General features: G+C 33.7%; 2 protein-coding genes across 3 annotated transcripts; one reads left to right on the forward strand and one right to left on the reverse strand.

Annotated features, from left to right (window-relative positions):
- The first annotated feature begins 9628 nt into the window (after positions 1–9628).
- On the forward strand, positions 9629–13971 carry LOC133691156 (cryptochrome-1). Of its 2 annotated transcripts, none has more exons than XM_062111521.1 (5): positions 9629–10179; positions 10922–11140; positions 11600–12306; positions 12470–13288; positions 13600–13971. In XM_062111521.1, the coding sequence occupies exons 1-4, from the start codon at positions 9867–9869 to the stop codon at positions 13274–13276; spliced, it is 2046 nt and encodes a 681-aa protein (XP_061967505.1). In that variant the 5' UTR covers positions 9629–9866; the 3' UTR covers positions 13277–13288; positions 13600–13971. The 2 variants fall into 2 exon arrangements, with proteins under 2 accessions (XP_061967505.1, XP_061967504.1); XM_062111520.1 differs by having other exon boundaries at positions 9630–10179; positions 12470–13272.
- A 560-nt stretch (positions 13972–14531) lies between these two features.
- LOC133691157 (nodulin-26-like) lies at positions 14532–16291 on the reverse strand. The gene is made up of 5 exons (XM_062111523.1): positions 16148–16291; positions 15814–16032; positions 15057–15263; positions 14843–14904; positions 14532–14748 (listed from the first exon to the last, which is right to left on the reverse strand). Exons 1-5 carry the CDS (start codon positions 16289–16291, stop codon positions 14532–14534), a joined length of 849 nt encoding a protein of 282 aa, XP_061967507.1.

Raw genomic sequence — 16291 nt, forward strand, 5'->3', positions numbered from 1 at the left:
GCAGGTAGAGATCTAGCGAGCTGCAACCATTTTCTTAAAGTTATTGACTTTATCATTTGATAGTCTCTAAAATCCAGTCTCTTCACTCCAGCAAAACGACAAGGTTCGATAGCTATAAATACCTTTTGAACCACTCACGTAAAAAGTTTATAATTTTTATTCTCTAGTCACTAATACTTTTGAATAATTTTTATTCTCTAAAGGCTATAAATACTCTCTTTCATGGGTCATCGAGTATCGTACACATGTGCTCACCTTTTATTTTTTTATTTAGCCAAATATAGAATTGTTCCTAAGCTGATTTTGTAATTACAAAAAAAAAACATTATAAAAAGCTGAAAACACCCCTTGATCTCGTGCTTAAATTTTTTATTTTAAAGGTATTTTCATGATTTCATTCTGCATTTTAACTATTTATTATTTTATATTTGTGCAAACACTAAAGTGCCCCTCGACTTCAATTATAATAGTTAAAAAGCAATTGTGAAAATGCAAAAATATCCCTTAATGTAAAGTTTGATTTTCTTGCTTCCAATGGTATATGAGTGGTTTTACCATGCAATTAAAATGTAAAATGTACTTATTTGTCCCATTCTATTTATCAGTGATAAATGGATCGTTATACCCTTGAAACTAGTTGTAAATTTGTTGGGTGGAGGAGGAAAAATATATAATGAACCTAGGGCTGCGTCGCTTTCCCAGCGGGTTTGAGTAGTTTATAATGGGACCGATTCATAAACGTGCGTTGCCTGAACGTGCACATATCATGTGTTGACTTGCCTTGCAACAGAATGCCAGCACTCTTTTATTTTTCACCTCATCGCTGTACGTATATAATTTACCACTTTTTTTGAACACTTTTTTGATCATTGGTGGTGGCTTCGAACGTGTAGGAACTTGGAAGAGGGGACCGATAGAATAGAGCACCATGGCATTGGCAAGGGCAGGTGCCCTGCAAACAAATAGGACGGACCACGACCCCACGTGCCATGTGCTGCACCAACTTGGCTGATGTTGATACTTGTCCTTTAAAAATGCAACTTCAGCAGCAATCTTTTCTTTAAGGAGATGCCAAAAGTCATCACTGACACCCTCGATCTCCAAAGTTTTGGTGAATTTGAGTGCCATTCCACTGTCTTCCATGCCGCTGCTTTGGCTTCAGGTCCCCAACAGTCCTACTTCATTTTCGCTAAAAGTGAAAAAAGCAATTGAGCTGCCCATCTCGGAGCAAGGGAAGCCCTTCTTGTTTTTCCTGGTCAAGGTCGTTTTATCCCCTTGATAGTTTGGTTTCTTGATCAATTAAAGGAGACCAGTCTTTGATCTATATCTATATATCTCTGACCACAAAAAAAAAAAAGGGAACATGAGAGGGTCCCCGTCTGTAAATGGAATCGACCAAAGAATTCTTGTATCAGATTTTATGCACGAAATATGGGTTGCATGTTGAATTGCTCATATCCACATGTAAACCATGGGATCCGAGTGGACTCGTACTTCTCTGCTGAGCTGACCACCAGTAGCTTCCTTCACCGACCAAATTATTTTGGAAGTACAGTGAAACAAAACCGCTTTCTTCTTGACAATTGAAACCGATCGGTCTGTTCACACCCATAATATTGTTTTCGGGTAATTAATTTCATGACCTTGTCAATCTTGAAGCTCGAGCACTGCACTTCATATGGGTATAATATATGCCTAAATGGCTAAATCATTGATCATCACAATCCAATTAAATCACAAAACGGAACATTTGGGATATCTAGTGTCATTACGTACGGTAACACTATTGTGCTGGGGACATTTATCTTATCTTCAAAAGAAACCACAGGATGCAATCCTGCCAGATTTCGTCCGCAGGATATTAAAAAGAGGTTTATTACTACCATTAATTAATATTAATATTAACAATAAAAAAAAATGTTAAAAGTGGAGAGGCCACTCTCACAAAACACTATTTGTTTTTTTCATAATTTATTTATTTATTAATTTTAATTTTATTCTTAAATATTAAACTGGTTAAAATTAAACTTCACAATTTTTTTCAGCTTGCTTCCTATGGTATTATCCCGATCTCATGATCCAAGTCCTGAATTTAGCTGGTTGACTCGGGTTAACTCTATTTTTTTTTTGTTCTTTTTTAATTGAATAATTTTTTCATTGGGCTTTATATTTTGTTTTGTTTTGCTTTCTATGGAGCTATCTTAATCTCATGACTCGGATTGCGGGTTTGGCAAGTTGGCTCGGTTTTTTTTATTCTTTTTAATTGAATATATTTTAATTGGGCTTCATTTTTTTTTTCTTTCTATATAGTTTATCTGATCTCATGACTCAGGTTACGAGTTTGACAAGTTGACTCGATTTATTTTTTGGATCCTTTTTAATTGAATATTTTCTTTTTTAATTTTTTCATTCAATGTATGTTAGGTTGGTTAAGAAGTAAGTTTCATAATATTTTTTCAATTTGTTTTTTGTGGAGTTATCCCGGTCTCATGAATTCAGCTTTTTTTTTTATTTCAACCTTTAACATTGGGTTTGTAGAAAATAGAGTTTCATGATTTTTTTTATTTTCTTTTTATGAAGTAATTTCGGTCTCATGCCTAGGTTACAGATTTAACAAGTTAGTTCAGGTTGACTTGAGTGTTTTTTTAATCCTTTTATTAATTGATTTTTTTTATCTTTCAATATTAGATTTATTGGAAATCGAGCTTCATATTTTTTTTGTTATTTGCGTTTTATGAAGTTATCCCGATCTTATGACCTGAGTCGTTGGTTTTACATGTTAACCTTAGTTGACTCATGTAGTTTTTTTTTGTTTTTTTTAATTTAATATATATTTTTTTAATTGTGTTCTTCATTATTTGGATGATCATGATTTGACTTTTATAATTTATTTTGATTTACTTTTTATAGGGTTATCACTATCTCATAACCCTGATAACAAATCTGACAGATTAACCTAGATCGATCCAATATATCGTTATCTTAATATTAAAAATAAATATTATTTGATATGTTATCGTAATATTAAAAAAATATATTTAATATACATTATATTTTAAGTTTATAATTAAATTTTTTTTATTAAAAAACAAGTTAATAACACTTGAATAATTTTTTTTACACTAAAATATCCCAACCATAATGCAGACAAATTATGTGGTTAACGTTTATTAATTGTGGACTAGTAATAGCAGACATGAAATAATTATCAGATGTTACATTGTCGTTACTCTTCCAACAAATACTGTCCTTCGTTGAACCTTTGGTAAGACGATGGCGTGATTTTCAATATTTGACAATTTTATCATATGATAGTCTTGCACATGTGCAGATGGTAGACTTGTTGGACGGTTTGGAAATCTCAAAGCAACCTTGTTTTTGAGCATGTTGAAGTTTCATTTCACACGCAAGTTCGACAGCATATTCATGTTGGGCAAATTTTAAAAAGGCGTTCTTCCATCTTGACAGAACTAACTCGGTGAAGAACGTGCGCGTGTGAAGGGGGAAAAATACGATTGTCCTTTGTGATTGAAAAAAAAAACCCAGAATTGAAGATATTGTTCAGATTCTTATTTTTCTAAAGATTGAGAGTCAATAAACTAGAATGGAAGACTAGGAAAACATTGGGCCGGGAGGGGGGGGGGGGGGAGAAATGAATAAGCCAGTCATGAAAACCAAGGTTAGAAAAGAGAGAAAAGTGAGGAAAAAAGAAGAAGAAAAATGGGTTATGAAAGCCACACCAAACCTAGCTCTGCCAAACGCGTTGCCTTATATGGAAAAGGATTCCTCGACTATTCAAAGGACATCAAAGAAGACACCGATCTGAGCATGAAGGAAGGTTCACACCCCGCCTAAATGTAGCAAGCCTTCCTCGTGCCCTGGCACGTATTTTTTAATTGAACCTGATTATTATGTGATCGTCTATGTTTTTTTAATCATATAATTAATAAAATTAGTTTCAGAAAAAATCATGTTATTAGACATTATAAAATACATTAACCTATTTACGAGTTTGACGAGTTTAACTTTTATTTTTTTTAATTTTATCTTTCAATATTAGATTAATTGGGAATTAAGTTTCATAATTTATTATATTTTTTTCTATAAAGTCATTATTATCTCAAAAAATATCTTGGTGTTGTATTGGTGCTTGATCTTACGATCGTTTATTTTTGTTATCATATAGTTGAATAAAAAAAACTAAAAAAAAACAAGTTATTAATTCAAGTGGAGTCCGTGACTCAGTTCACGGGTATAACATGTTTGCCCAAGTTACTCGATTTACAAGTTTGACATGTTTACCTATCAAGCTTGATATATTTTTTAGTTTTTAGTCCTTTATTTTTTTTTTATTTCATCATTCAATATTGGATTTGTTGATAAATATATTTCATAATTTATTTATTTTTGGTTTTTATAAGGTTATCACAGTCTAAAATAAACATCTTTTTTAGGGTTGGTGCTTTTATTTCCTATCACATAATTAAATAAAAATAGTTAAAAAATAAGTTATTAAACGTAATGAACTCCATTACTCGGTTCACAAGGTGACCGAGGTCGATCCAATCTAGAGTAGTCTTAATTTTAAAAAATAATTGTCATCTTGAAGCTTTTTTAAAAGTTGAGCCATGTTTTTATTGATCACCAGGTTGCTTTTAGACTCGTGAAATTAACCAATTCAAGTCATGTTAGCTCCCACATTGTTTAATTGAAAACTTGAGATAGATAAGAAGTTAGGTTGAGAGATTTCAATATCGACTCACTTGAAAATATACAAGCCTCAGGAAACTTTTTGGCATTGTTATTAAATCCGAAAATAAAGTTATTCTAGAATTTGTTTTCCATCAAGGTAGATTTTCTATTAACATCTCTTATTTATCTTAACCAATACAATATTTTTAACTAGAATTGTTGTTTCTATTTAAAAGAAAAAAAACATTGTATGATTGTTAAAACAAGTTAATAAACCATTTCTAAATAATATTTTTATATTTTATGTGATTGAAAGCTATAAAAATCATAATTGTAATAAAATCATATTTAAGATCAATTTAAGAATTTTAATAATAATAAATCAATTTCAATCATTTGTCATGAACAAATTATTATTATTACTAGTATTATTATTTTTATATTAGATATATAATAACTGAAAATAAAATTTATTAAAATTCAAATAAAAACTTATAATATTATTTATAAACTATGTAAAAGTTAAAGAGTAAGTGAATAAAATAATTATTTTTCGAAGTGTGAAAAACCAAAGAAAAAAGTGATAAAAGGGGAAAAATAAAAAAGATGGAAAAAGGTCTGACCCAACATCTGGCTCTTCAATTTTTTTTTAATTAAGGGACTAGATAACAAGTTATCTATCACAATTCAAAAAAATTTGCACCCCTAGCGCTCGAACACGCAACCTTTGTCCGGTTCTATGCGTCTACCAACTCAGGTACACCACAAAATTTGTAACATGATTTAAAAAAAAGAAAAAAAAAAGAAAAAGAAAGATATACTAACATGCTTTATTTATTGTTTACATAAGTAATAAAACATTATAAAAAAACCTCAATTTTTTAAAGGTATTTAGGTAATTTTCAATCAACGATTTCATGAAGTCCATCATTTTCCTTCTAATCTATAATCAGAATGAATAGATTACAATCGATTGTCTAATAGATTGTTTACCACCAAACAATACCGCGAGCCGATACGTAACATGATGTGATTTCTATAATGACTCCAAGTTATTAGTTATTTTTTTATAAAAAATATTATTTAATATCTAGTTAATTTTAAATTTATAATTAATTGTTTTTAAAAGAGCAATACTTTTTTTTTTACTCATACCTGCGGCATAGTGCAATGAGCTAGCTATCAACATTTGCATGGATGTCCAGTACGATATCTAGTATTGATTATATGTTATGTCAAAATTAATACAATCAACATGTTTGAAATTTTTTATGGAATTAGTCGAGGTATATGCAAGTTAGTCTGAATATCCATATTAAACTAAAAAAAAATACATATTTAAAATTTAATAAATAATAAAGTAACGTGTTAAGGATTAAATTTAGGTTTTTGATATCAAAACAAATAATCTTGTAAACATAGTATAGAAAGACTTCAAGTTACGGTGAATTTTAATTTATATTCTACAACTCAAAAACAAAAACATTATTCTTATTTTTTTAAAAGACTTAGAGAAGAAAACATATTAGATCTCCCAAGGTAATTCTGAGTTGACATGCATAACTTGCAGTGATAATTATGAAAAAACATACAGGGAAACTAAATCTTTAATTAATTTAATATTAAAGGATAAAATTAACAACAACAAAAAACTCCACACTATTTTTTTTAAAATAAATTTAAATTAATAAACTAAACTCTTGACGCAAGTCATGTATGTCTTTGAATTCAATAAATCTTTTTATCCCATATATTATTTTTCATTTAATAGATTTATATGACAATAAAATAGATGTGATTTTTTTGTATGAAATATTTTCTTTTTTAAAAAAAACCACGAAAGGCGCGTGAGACTAAGGTAACAAATCCAAATTGTTGATAACAAATGGTGAAATTGTATTTAAGAAAAATAGAGGGACAACGAATACAATAAAAAAACAACAATAAACTAAATACCATGACTTAACTTGTCGAACCTGCGATTTGGGTCATAGATTTAACTGGGTTTAATATATTTTTTTTTTTATAAATTTGTATCTAAAAAAAATCAAAATGGGCAAAAAAATAGTCCAACATTGTAAGCCATAGGCCTATGACACAGCACACTGGGCCTTTGAAAGGAATAGCCCAAACTCGTATGCCTGGACCTTTTTTCTCATTTAAATGGGTAGATGACGTGTCATCTACTAGCCCAGATTCTAACCACTACTATAGTGACTGAAAAATCAAGACTATGAATTTTAACCAAAAAAAAGTTTATTTTTCAATCCATTTAAAGCCAAAAACACCCTAAAACTAGTCTTAGAACATGTAGAAGCCAATTTTGCAACCTAATAAACCAAAAAAACAACTCAAATCACAAAATCAAACGAAATAGATTTTCTCGTCCTTGACTTAGATTTGTTTTTCATGACAATATTGAAGCTCAAAACAACAATATAAGAATTCTCTTACCGAATGGAACCTATTAACACCAATTTCAGCGATTCTAGTGATTAGAATAAATGTCAAATGCGACCTTTTCTTTTTATACTAGAATTCAATTGTGTTTTCTCTACTCTCATGAAAAGAATTGAAAAAATAAAAAAAATAAAGTTTGGTATCAAAATTAATTTTTTTTATAACAAAAGAGATCAATCATCTATAAAAAAAATATAGGGGATCAAAATAAATTTTTTATATAAAATTTAAAGTTATTATTTATTTTACTTTTTCTTTTTTATTTTCGGTGGATTACAATAATGAATTAGTTATCGAGAGCAAAATGATCTTTTCCGCATGTTACTTTGTCATTTTAAAATTGATCGGGGTAATTTTTCCTGTTCTTGAAGCACATTAAAAATAATTTAATTACCCTTTTAAAAGAATGATTACTAAACGTCAAATTCGTGGCTTTAAATATAAAAATGATGTGAAGTATGTACATCCCGTCAAACTGAAAACACGCCATTCCAATTAGCGGTAGAATTCGACCAATAGAGAGCCATATCATGAATCAGTTTTAACAGTGACGAACATGGAATCCGAGCATTATGAAGAACCACAAAGAAAGGAGCGAAGGTCCACTTCAAGAGAAAAGGCCAAATCCAACTAGTCAGCACTCAGCATACCCATCTCTCGCCATACTTGCTGTCCCCCTCCACCATCCAAGCTTCCAGTTCAATCCCAGGCTGATCTAACGCAATCCCCATACAGCATGCTAGAAAAAATAAAACACCAAGAGCACGGCTCGAAAATGATCGGTGTCCATGTCTTTTCACCGCAAGGGAGCTCCTAATCTATACACTATTTATTCATGAAAACTCGAGCCATCTTTCATTTTACCAGTCCACCTGACAGTGAGAGGGAGGGTTAGAGAAGGGACTAGAGATGTCTGGGGGCTCTGTTTTCTTGAATGGGATATAGAGAGAAGGAAATAAAAATCAAGAAAACAAAAGTTGTGGTTGCAAATTGCCTGTCAATTTGCTGAGAGTCCCCACTCCAATCAACCAATCCTATTCACTCACCCCGCCAGCCTCTCTCTTCCTACAAGGGGCGAGGGACTAGACCAAAAACTCATGATATTAAATTATATAAATGATTTAACCATTTAGGTGGTAGTTCAGTGGTAAGAGTTTGAGATCAAGAGATTTGCTTTCTCTGTGCTCTTAGGTTCGAGCCCTGTAGTTGCTCATATGATGGCCACTAGAGGCTTACATAGTCGTTAACTTCAGGGTCCGTGGGATTAGTCGAGGTGCGCGCAAGCTGACCCGGACACCCACGTTAAACTAAAAAAAATAAAAAATTATACAAATGATTTACTCCATCGGTTGGACCAATTATCTAAAAATTAACCCTAGAAAATCAAGCCAGACGAACGCATCAACTTTCACATGATCTATTAATTTTTTTTTTACCTTTTCTTTTCTTAATTATTCCTGTCCTTTTGTTTCAGTAACTTATGGTCGGAAACATTTGAGCATGGATAGAAGGAACTGTATAATTCCATATAATTCATGGATTAGTGATGTTTTGATTAATATATTGGAATCGAAAAGACAATGACACTAAAATAAGGGATAACATGTTTATCTATAGTTCTAATTTTAATTAAAAATACAAAAATTTATTTCAAAATTATTTTAGACGGGTTATCTTATATTTATATCTATATATTTTTAACTAAATATATTTTAAAATAGCAAGTAGTTATTTGACTCGTCGCAAGCATGGCAATATTTTTGGCAATAAATAAATATCCAAAGTTCTCAAATGCATTTTTTTACAATAAAAATCACAATTATAAATGAAAAATCATGTACATACATTAAATAATTATATGTACTAATAAAAAAATACTAACATGTTTATTTGATTCGCCTAATTACATGTTTTAAATAATTTATTTTTCTAACATAAATGAATTAACATGTATGTGTTATTAACATGTTTTTTAAAAACAAGTAAAAATTATAACTATAAATTAAAAAGTTAATACTTATATATAATAGAATAGAGTGAAAATCAATTTGTATAATAAATTTTTTATGAGAAGTGCAAATAAAAAAATAAAAAAAAATTACAAAAGAATAAAAATAAAAATAAAAAGAATGGTATAAAAAATAATAGATTTTTTTAAAAATAAAAAATTACAAAAAAGGGATAAAAAATAATGATAAATAAGTTAAATATAATAAAAAAAACAAATAAAAAAACGTGTTTTCTAAAAAGAAACGGAAAAACTATAGATTTCTGAAAACTATATACAGTACCCCGTTACAATAAAAATAAAAATAAAATCAACTGTACCATTTATACAGTAAAATATCATTTACTTTATATGTATAATAACAGTGTTATAAAAGGGACAGATTCCTTTCATAAGCACATAATTATTATTAAAAGTCAAAGAAAAATGAAAATAATAACATAAAATTATTATCACCCACTAAATTTGGAGCTGTATTTAGCAATGATAAAAAGATAACAAGAGATAATAGATTCTCTCTCCTCTCATAGTATCGAAAAAGTATAACCCAGAAGCAGAAAGGATAATATCATTAACAGCAAATTGTTGGTGAGTTTCTAAAGAAGGCAGCAAAACAGGAAAAGTCGATATGGCATACAGTAACTGATATTAGCAAAGAGAAAGAGAAAGTGACTCTTCTTCTTTTTTCTCTTCCTCTTAGAGAGAGATGTCAGGTGGTGGCTGTAGTATAGTTTGGTTCAGGAGAGATCTAAGGGTAGAAGATAACCCAGCACTTGCAGCTGGTGTAAGAGCAGGTGCGGTTGTTGCAGTGTTTGTATGGGCACCTGAAGAGGAAGGCCATTTTTTTCCTGGTAGGGTCTCAAGGTGGTGGCTTAAACAAAGTTTGGCTCATCTTGACTCTTCTTTAAGGAGTCTTGGTACTTCTCTTGTTACTAAGAGATCAACCGATAGTGTTTCTACTCTTCTTGAGGTTATCAAATCTACTGGGGCTACTCAGCTCTTCTTCAACCACTTATATGGTTGGTCTCTATCTATCTTTTCGCTAGACTTTGTTTTAAATTATTACTTTTGTTCCATGGGGTTTGAGGATCATGTGGTTTGATGGACTCTTCATAATATAATATTCTTTTCAGCAGATCCTTTTTGGGTTTCGATGTTTTCGTTCCTTTTTTGTTCAATTTCCCTTCGTAGAATTTTCTGGTATTATTGGGATTTCGATTTTGTGTTGTGATCGATAAATAATTCCATGATTATTGCTTGAGGTTCGTGTGGATTGGAATAGTCTCTTGCGATGGATTTATTGAAGTTGTGATTATACATTTGTTTTCGTTGACTAATTGATTATTGAGCAATTGCTTTTGTGGTGATATAAATTGTCATGAATGCTACGGGGCATCCCATAACCATGTGATTCCACTACACCCATTTTCTTTTCAGCAGTTTGTATATGGTTCCCTTTGTATATTTAGATTGGTCAGTTTCTATTTGAACTCGCTTCAAATTAATTTAGGAGGAAGGGCCTTAGCTAATCTAGTTTTGTTGATTCGAGTCTTTCTTGAGTTCGTGACACGTGCATCCACTGCATTAAGTTGCAATCTACTAGCCTTTCATCCCAACATACGATGGCAATTCATCATTTCCTTATCTATTTTTCATTCCAACAGAAGTTGGAAATTCCCAATGCATCAAGTGGCAATTCACTGTCTTTCATTTCAACATTTGTTGCCAATTCATCTTTTACTCTCAATTATTGTTTTTCAGATCCCCTGTCGCTGGTTAGGGATCATCGGGCGAAGGAGGTTTTGACTGCTCAAGGTATTGCTGTAAGATCTTTTAATGCAGATTTACTTTATGAACCATGGGATGTTAATGATGCCCAAGGCCGTTCCTTCACAACCTTTGCTACTTTCTGGGATAGATGCCTCAGCATGCCTTTTGATCCAGAGGCTCCACTTCTCCCGCCTAAGAGGATTATTTCGGGTATGTCTTCTTTCAAACTTTTCTTTTTGATGGTGCCCCATTTTTATGTTTGTGATTTGAGAGAATGCCTTGTAGAGCATCGGAAACATTAATAAAACAAGAAAATGCAAGCACTCGTGCTATATCTTATTTAATCATACGGTCCTCAAGAGAAACAATATGTACGTATGTAGTATCTAACTGCCAGAGCGCTCCAAAACTGGATTTCTAGCAGGTAGGCTTTTCTACACAGGACTTGCCACCACGCTTCCCTTCTGCAATCATAATGAGAATTTGATATCAGAACATTAACAGCAGTCCTATTCAACATCTTCAACTCTATGTTCTATTTTCTATCTTCTGTGCATATATTATCCGCAGCAAGCTTCTTCTACAGGATTATTCTATATTTTCTTATGTTCTGGCAGGTACTTTTTGTCCTCTCCAATCTGCTTTCACCTATTTATTGCTTTCTTTCAGGTGATGCCTCTAGATGCCCTTCAGAGATGCTGGTATTAGAAGATGAATTGGAGAAAGGAAGCAATGCACTTCTTGCCAGAGCATGGTCACCTGGATGGAGCAATGCTGATAGGGCTCTGACCACTTTCATTAATGGACCATTAATTGAGTACTCTAAGAATCGTAGGAAGGCTGATAGCGCTACAACCTCATTTCTCTCTCCGCACTTGCATTTTGGGGAGGTGAGTGTGAGAAAAGTCTTCCATCTTGTTCGCATAAAGCAGGTTCTGTGGGCAAATGAAGGGAACAAGGCTGGCGAAGAGAGTGTAAACTTGTTTCTCAAGTCAATTGGTCTTAGGGAATATTCAAGATACTTGAGTTTCAACCATCCTTACAGTCATGAAAGGCCTCTTCTTGGGCACCTTAAGTTCTTCCCTTGGGTCGTGGACGAAGGCTATTTTAAGGCATGGAGACAAGGTAGAACAGGTTATCCATTAGTTGATGCTGGGATGAGAGAATTGTGGGCCACCGGTTGGCTGCATGATCGTATACGTGTGGTTGTTGCTAGTTTCTTTGTGAAGGTTCTACAACTTCCATGGAGATGGGGAATGAAGTATTTTTGGGATACCCTATTGGATGCAGATTTAGAGAGTGATGCTCTTGGTTGGCAATACATAACCGGCACTCTCCCAGATGGCCGGGAGTTTGATCGCATAGATAATCCACAGGTGCGGATGAGACATTGTAATTTTTATAAGCTGCCTTTCTGTATTGCATAACTAATTTTTGCAACTATGGTATTACAGTTTAATTTATGCATATCTCCTACTCATCTTTTCTTAATTTGGACTTGTTTGAAAAATGTCTTAGTTACTCATTGATTGCTCACAGTTTGAGGGTTACAAATTTGACCCAAATGGAGAATACGTACGCCGGTGGCTTCCTGAACTTGCTAGGCTACCAACTGAATGGATACACCACCCATGGAATGCACCTGAATCTGTACTTCAAGCTGCTGGTATTGAGCTGGGATCAAATTATCCTCTCCCTATTGTAGGGATAGATGCAGCAAAGGTCAGGTTGGAAGAAGCACTTTCAGAAATGTGGCAGCAAGAAGCTGCTTCAAGAGCTGCAATTGAGAATGGAACTGAGGAAGGGCTTGGAGACTCTTCTGAATCAGCTCCGATTGCCTTCCCTCAAGACATAATTATGGAGGAAAACCATGAGCCTGTGAGAAACAATCCTCCAGCTACAAATCGCCGCTATGAGGATCAGATGGTCCCAAGCATGACCTCTTCTTTTCTGAGAATTGAAGACGAAGAAACTTCTTCAGATGTTCGCAATTCTACAGGAGATGGCAGAGCAGAGGTACCAAGAGATGTAAATGTAAATCAACAACCAAGAAGAGACACTTTGAACCAGGGGTTTGTGCAAAGTGTTCATAATGACAACAGTTTGCCACCATTTAACGTTTTGAGAGGTCCGGCAAATGTTGAAGACTCAACAGCAGAATCTTCGAGCAGTAGTAGGAGAGAGAGGGATGGAGGTATAGTTCCAGTTTGGTCCCCTCCAGCTTCTAGTTACTCAGAGCAGTTTGTTGGAGATGAAAATGGAATTGGGGCAACTTCTTCTTACTTGCCGAGGCATCCACAATCTCACCAGATACTCAATTGGAGGCGGCTACCCCAAACCGGGTAAGCACTTCATTAAGTATGTGGAAAGAACAAAAGAAGTCTCAGTTTTTTTTAATCTTATCACAGCTGATAGTTTACCATTACCCAAGTACTGTGACTGGTTCTTTTGCCAAACGATTTAATATTCATGGTATGAAGAAATTAACCAGAGAATGTCAATCACACTAAATTTACACCTTCTCTCATAGAGGATTTACTGAAAAATCTGTAGATAGTAAATCCGTCGAGGATTAACAAGTGAATATAGCGATGACTGGATCTCATGGTGATCTGCTGACATAAGTTGTTTTGATTGTTCTTGACTCTGAACCTTTCCCTTGTTGACAGGTAAAACATATATTCATGGTGAGAGCGGGGAGGTGGAGACCCAATGATGCTCAATTTCTTATTAGTCAATGTGTTGATAAACCAGAGTCCCCTGTATATCTTTATCCACGTATGTTCTCACCATTCTAATATGATTAGTAGTTGGACATCCAATCTGTATGATACACCAAAATGATTCAGGCATCCCATCTGCTATCCCCTTTTTCTGTACTTGGCTGTTCCATATATGTAGATACGCTGTATAGTATTTATAAACGAAGGATGAGAGTGCTGGTAGGGGCATGTAGTTCTCTAATAAACCCAGGTTTGTGCTTTCTTACTTGACTAGGAAGATGATTTTCTGTAATTCAAGCTTGTTATCTTTACTTTCCATTTCCTTTGAAAGATGCTCCTTCCTGGGCTCCGATTGTTTTCTGTTGTGAAATGTTGGCCAGCTTAGCTTTTTGTGTTGAAATCATTGCTAGGTTCAAAATATAGCTAGAGTGAGATGTTATACTCTTCTGCCTATTGGCTGGGGGGGAAGGCGTATGGTAGAAACTAGTTTTACATTATTTGATAGAGTGAAGAAGTTGAACTTGGAAATTTAAGGGGTTACTGATCCTGGATTTTACAGGTCCATGATTCTTTTGTCGCAATAGCAATGCTTTTACATGTTAGTATCTAGATATATATTAAAAAAATCTGCCTGTGTTCCACGTCATCAATCATGCATTTCTGTGGAAACTAGCCTCAGAAATCGTTCAAATTCATTATTCCTTTATCTTTCATCTGGCGTAAACAAGTACAATTCACTGGGAACAATTACAATCCAGTGGGCACTATTCATTTCCTGAATTCCTGCCTTCAGAATAGTTTAACGTTTTCAGGCATGACCAGGTGATTGGCTAGATAATGTTACAACAGTCTTGCATGAAACCATTGGGAATATCTGTCTATGGATCAGCATGCAAGTTAAGATTATTGTATGTGGATTTATTTGTATCCTCTGGTTTAGTAGGCTCGGGTACCCGAAGTACAGAGTACACTGCGGCCGCAGCCATTGCTCCGAGAATTGGGGATACAATATAGACCCAGAGATTCTTGTAAACACCAGAGACAAGAGCAGGGCCTAAACTTCTTGCAGGGTTCATCGAAGCTCCAGTGATTGGCCTGGAGAATTTATTAAAATGAATGCATCAGATCACTTAAAAACGAACAGAATTGAGTTGCAGAAGTGGCTAGACCAGCAAGGGAGTTTGTTTACCCAGCAATCATGGCGTTGAACATTACCGCACCTCCTATTGCAACTCCAGAAAGGTCTTTGCTCTGTCGGAACGTAAAACAAATTGAAAGGGTAAGGAGGAAAATAAACACCACAAAAACAAAAGGAATACATCACATCTATTTTTTAGTGCCATTTTTTCTTCATTAATATAAAAGATTTTCGAAGCAAGCAACAAGTGTAACTCAGACCATACCGCACGAGGATCGGAAGCGACGCCGCAAATGGTGAACATCAAGATAAATGTAATTATAAATTCCCACACAATTGCTTCAAGATCACTAGTTGGATCTGAGTACTGATTCACTATAGGTTGAATATTTCCTTGCTCGTGGAACAGCAGCCTAAGAGTTAGACTTGCAAGTGTTGATCCGAGGACCTGAGCCAAAATGTACATCGGTACCTACATAGACATAACACGCCGTTCAGGTAAATTCTACACAAAATATTACTAAGAGGGCGTTTCTTTTCCCTCAAATATTTTACACAAAATATTTTTCTGATTTTCTTGTGTTTCTTTTTTTCTTTTTTTGTAAATATCTTATTGGAAAAATGGTTAACATAAAATTTATTAAAATAATTTTAAACTTAATTCATTTATTGAAAAAAAAATCAATTTATGAAGTTTATAGAATATTTTTAAGATATCATTCCACTCACAATATCATTCAATATTATAAACCACCCCTACCACCCACAACAACCTCTCCACTACAACCTCCAAAACTCTTTTCCACCTCCTCCCACCCTCCTTTCCATCACCACTGCTACTACAATCACAACCACAACCACTATATCATTTACCATAACATCCTATCATCATTCTATTGTCATTGTACTTTTCATTTTATCTTATCAAATATCATATTTTGAAAAAAACATTTTACATGTAAATTATTTTCTTTCCATGAAATATTTCACGCAAAACTACTGATTTAATCATAATCTCTCACTTCTTTCCAATAAAATTTGCGGACAACAGCCAAGGCAATGCTAACTGCAGGATTAAAATGTGCACCGGAGACATGACCAAGAGCATAAATAGCTGCCATCAGAACTGCGCCCCACACAATTGCTATTCCTAACATATTTAGTCTTTGAACTTTGTCAGTGAGAGCAGCTCCACAGCCCACAAATACAAGAATGTACGTACCCATCAACTCTGCAACAATCTGCTTTTTTTTAAAAAGGGAAATAAATATCTTTGTTAGTAGAAGGTAATTAATTAACCATTGCTGTAATGGTAAAAAAATTGTCAAGTTTTCCATGGTAATGTATTGAGACCACCTTCTGGAAATTAGACAGGGCAGCATTACGGGTAGACAACCATTCTGGGGCAGGACTTGCTGCCTTTGCTTCTGCCATGATTGAGCGTCTAGTAGGCAGCTGGAACTTAGGAGAGGGCTCAGTAATCGAATTTGAGCTAGCCAT

This window comes from Populus nigra, chromosome 4 (assembly GCF_951802175.1).
Source record: "Populus nigra chromosome 4, ddPopNigr1.1, whole genome shotgun sequence".
Classification (NCBI taxonomy): domain Eukaryota; kingdom Viridiplantae; phylum Streptophyta; class Magnoliopsida; order Malpighiales; family Salicaceae; genus Populus; species Populus nigra.